The 4,431-nt window shown below is 35.1% G+C and overlaps 1 protein-coding gene across 1 annotated transcript; it reads right to left on the bottom strand.

The window, feature by feature from the left end:
- Positions 1-1,777: 1,777 nt before the first annotated feature.
- On the bottom strand, positions 1,778-2,736 carry LOC129786544 (adipokinetic hormone/corazonin-related peptide-like). The gene is made up of 3 exons (XM_055821638.1): positions 2,511-2,736; positions 2,212-2,398; positions 1,778-2,108 (listed from the first exon to the last, which is right to left on the bottom strand). The coding sequence occupies exons 1-3, from the start codon at positions 2,525-2,527 to the stop codon at positions 2,013-2,015; spliced, it is 300 nt and encodes a 99-aa protein (XP_055677613.1). The 5' UTR covers positions 2,528-2,736; the 3' UTR covers positions 1,778-2,012.
- Between the last annotated feature and the right edge of the window lie 1,695 nt (positions 2,737-4,431).

The following is a 4,431-nucleotide window of genomic DNA, read 5'->3' as shown; positions in this document are numbered from 1 at the left end:
AGAGTAAGAAAATCACTTTCCGCCATCTTATATGCGACGCCATCTTGGGATTTTCCTCAAAACACAAAGGTAGGTTTTCCTCAGGATCTACTGGATGGATTTTGATGGGGTCAAAAGCAAATGAAAGAGGAAATACCAATGCAAATTTTGATGTACCAGAATTTTGAATTTCCACTCTGGGGCTGAGAAAAGTGGAAAAATGTGATTTTTTTCAGATATTTTTGACGTTTTTCCACTTTTCTCAGCCCCAGAATGGAAATTCAAAATTCTGGTACATCAAAATGTGCACGGGTATGTCCTCTTTCATTTGCTTTTTACCCCATCAAAATCCATCCAGTAGATCCTGAGAAAAACCTACCTTTGTGTTTTAGGGCAGTTCTGTGGAAAAGTCGGAAAATCACAAGATGGCGTCGCACTTAAAATGGCGAAAAGTGATTTTCTTACACTTCAATAATTAGGCTTCAAATGTAACCAACATCGGAAAACCATGTTTAAGAAAAACCCCCAAAAATGACAACATTAAAAATGAGTAAATTCTAACAGATTTCCCAAGAGACCCCCCTTAAGAAAAAAAATGAAGAATTCCTAAAACCATCTGACTAGTGAATTCCACACAAAATAAGAAGTCTAAATTAATAAAAATAGAATTGATCCTTACAAAACCAAACTTTAAAACTTAAACTTTATTTTATTAAAGTTTATTGCAAAAGAAATATTCAATGCATCTGCTTCACCCATGAACTGTAATATAAATACAAAATTCAAAAGTAAATAAACCAAATTTCACACCAAACGAATTAAACTTCTTAACAATCCCATTCCAGGATAATTTATAAGCATTTTGAGAACATCAAGATGCATTTATCATTTATCCCGCGTGGATCCTCCATTACCTGCCCTATGGTCCAGCAGACAATTCAATCCTCAACATCCACAAATGGAGGAAATGCGTCATTGAATTGTAATTTAGTGAATCCCCTAAATTAACTTTAAATTGAGGAAATGACCAAAAGAGATGATGCGTGTGCGGTCAAGGATACCCAGTCAAAGAGGAGGATTCGTTTCACACCTTTTATGGACGTTGAGTCCTCTTTTGGCTTTTAGAGAAAAAAATATGAAAAAAAAACTGACCGCAGTTGTGAATGAAAAAAAAAACTCACAAAATATGAATGAGAAGAAGATGAAAAAATGAGTAGAGTGAGGATGCATTTGAAAAAAGATCACGCTAGACATCCTGGCACCATCGTTTCTCTGGCTCTTGCACTTTGAGTCTTCTTCGGGGATCATTTAGACGGCATGAGAGGAATTTCTACCACGCCCCAGTGCTTCGTGGTCTGTTTCACACTACATACTAAAGGCAGGGTGGAAGGAGAGAATGTATAAGTAAATGATCTTTCAGTGAATCACCCTCGAGCAAAAATCATCGATCTTGCGGCCTTGTGAGCCTGTGAGAGACATACTATATATATACATATGCATGCTGTATATATAATTAGAAATTCAGGAATTCGTTAGTTGAACAAATAAACATTTTTCGGGTCTCTCTGTATTTCTTCCCAGTCATTCGGTACACCAAGATCATAATGAAGTGCTCTGAGAGTCTCATGTGGGACTTCTTTTTCGACTTGTGAATGAATCTTCGTAAATTCCACCTTATTCTTTGTGCGTGTCACGCATTTGTGGGAATGAATGGTACCCCCAAAAAATCACCAAGTCATCAATATTATTGTGTCATGAAAATCATTGCACAAAATGGGCTATTCAATGAAAATTTCACCTTTTTTTTCTTCAAATCTATTCTCAAGTTATTTTATTAAATTACAGACTGTGGACAACACATATAGAGGGATTTTCATTCTCATAGTCCATTGATCATTTGCCAAAGATTTTCGTCATATTTTTTTTATCCCTTATCAAAGCCATTTCCTGCATTTTATTTTACTTTTTTGTGTGTAGGAAAGCGTGTGTGTGTTTGAGCCTTATTGCTGCTCCGTAAAAATTCTTGAGAAAATTTATTTATGCAGGAGAAAACTTCCTGATGCATCATCATCGTGCAGACCATGGAGGATGGATTTCATCTCACACATAGACAATTGATGGGCGTTTTTCTGCAAAATGCAATTTTTACTTTTTTTTTTACAAAAATTCCGAGAATTTTGCGTGAATTTGCAACCCTCAAACAACCACCCCCTTTTGAAGGAAAATACAAACCGCAATGGCACCACAGAGTGTGACGATGGTTCGCACTGTAGCACCACAGTCACTGGGAACAGATTCGAAGCCACGCTTTCCGGCATTCCAATCTCGGCTGAAAGTTACTTGAGCAAAAACTGAAGACACACACCCCAAGACAACCAACATAGCCAGCATAAGGCTGAGATTTGGCGGCAAAAGTGAGCTACATGAATGAGAGAAAAAAAAAACCCAATAAAGCTCTCTCAAAGAGATACAACGTCACACGAAATTGAAGCACTTTTGGAGGGAAAAAAAAAGAAAAGCTCCCTTATTACCTCTTCTGTGACACCATGACTGCAAAAAACAGGAACGTTCGAAGGGGATTGTGGTAAAAAGTTTCACAAAATAAATTTTCTCAACCTCGTCCACTGTCTGTGTTATTCCTCTGAGCTCAACTATAACTCTGTACTGCACCTGATGCTTAGCATAGTCCTTATATAGGGTGGAAAAAGGAATGAACATTGCGCACCTCACTGACCACGCGTATCAATATTTACCACAAAATGTGATGAAGAAGGAATCATCCTCAACTTTTCTGAATAAATAATTTATAATTCCTCCAGCAAACATTCTTTTCCAAATAACTGTGAAAAATACCACCCGCACTCCCCTTCTCAACCAACCCCCGCACATTTCCACAGGATTTGGTGGAAAATAGAGCGAAGGAAAAGTCGTGGGATGATGAAAGAGGAGAGTGGAGCTTTCAGAGTGGCAACAAAGCTTTGAAGTTTTCAATATTTAACAAAAACAACTCCATATTTGTGATGTAAATATTATTCAAACATTCCACGATGGTCCATCAGACCATGAGATAATCTTCCCCTTTTTTATGCCACACAGACACACACACCAACGTAATCCCATCAATGCCAGGGTTTATGCACGCAAAAGAAGAAGAATGTGGGGTGATTTACCACCCACCCTGTCTAACAAAAAAAAATCTTCAATGTAATTATAGAAACATGGAATTTTAAGAATTCTCCAAAGATAATCTTCTTGGTTTCGATGAAACAAATCATCAGCCAATATATATTCAAAGAGAAAATGCAAATTTTCTCTACAGAGCTCATTATTGGAACTTTCCCTTTGCTTCTTGATAGCATTCTTGATGAAGGCATGATGAGCATGTTGAATTAATTTAAAAATAAAAAAAAAAACTTCCCAAGAAAAGCCGAGATGTCTTTTCACTTTTAATCTGAATTTAGATTTCTTTCAAGATTAAGCAATTAATTACAAAATCTCAATAAGATAGGGATGAGTGGGGCTAATTTAAGTCACATGACCAATTTTCTTTCAGTGTGGATTAGGTCAGGTTCCGTCAAAAAGAAAAGTCTCATCATTTCCATAAATTAACTACATGACTAACAATTTCACAATAGAGAAGAGTCGGACAGAGTGAGTCATATATATTTTAAATAAAATAATTTCAATTGCTTCCCTTTGCCCTGAAAATGAAAGCAAGATGCCTAAATGGATAATTCTTATAGGAAATTTCCTGCTCTAAATAATTTTTAGGCCATTCATATGAAGACAGGAAATGTGATTTTTTCCGAGCGTTGGCAACAGATCAACTCTCTCAGTAATGTATCCAACGACAATATAAAGAGGTCAGCATAAAGTGGGTCTATCATTGAGACTAAACTCGGTGAAAGATTGCAAAAAGTGGCAGGAAGATTGGTGGAAAATTGAAAAATTATGACATGAATATTTTCTTATTTAAAAGCAAAATATTGTAGAAAATTGTCAAAGCTGGTATAAAAATTGTAGAAAATTGACAAAACAGGTATAAAATTGACAAAATTGTCAAAAATGTTACAGAAAATTTACAAAATTTGTTAAAGAAGTGACATTATTGGCAAAAAAGTAACAGAAAAGGTATAAAATTGAAAAGAACGGCTGACAATTTGAAAAATTGGGAAAAAATCGACAATTGTTAAAATGCTAAAAAAAATGTTAAGAAATGTCAAAAACGGTAAAAACTTTACAAAGGTTGGCAGAAATTATCAAAATTGACAAATTTTGTAGAAAAGGAAATATCATAAAGGTACAAAAACATTAAGAAAATTGTTAAAACTGGTGGAAATTATAAAAAAAAAACGGAAATTCGACAGAGCTGATAGAAAATAAAAAGAAATATTGAAAAATTAACACAATTGACAGAAAACATTGAACAATTTAAGAAAATTAACAAAACTC

The sequence above is a fragment of the Lutzomyia longipalpis genome, chromosome 1, assembly GCF_024334085.1.
Source record: "Lutzomyia longipalpis isolate SR_M1_2022 chromosome 1, ASM2433408v1".
Classification (NCBI taxonomy): Eukaryota; Metazoa; Arthropoda; class Insecta; order Diptera; family Psychodidae; genus Lutzomyia; species Lutzomyia longipalpis.
This window is presented reverse-complemented; position numbering and strand designations above follow the sequence as displayed.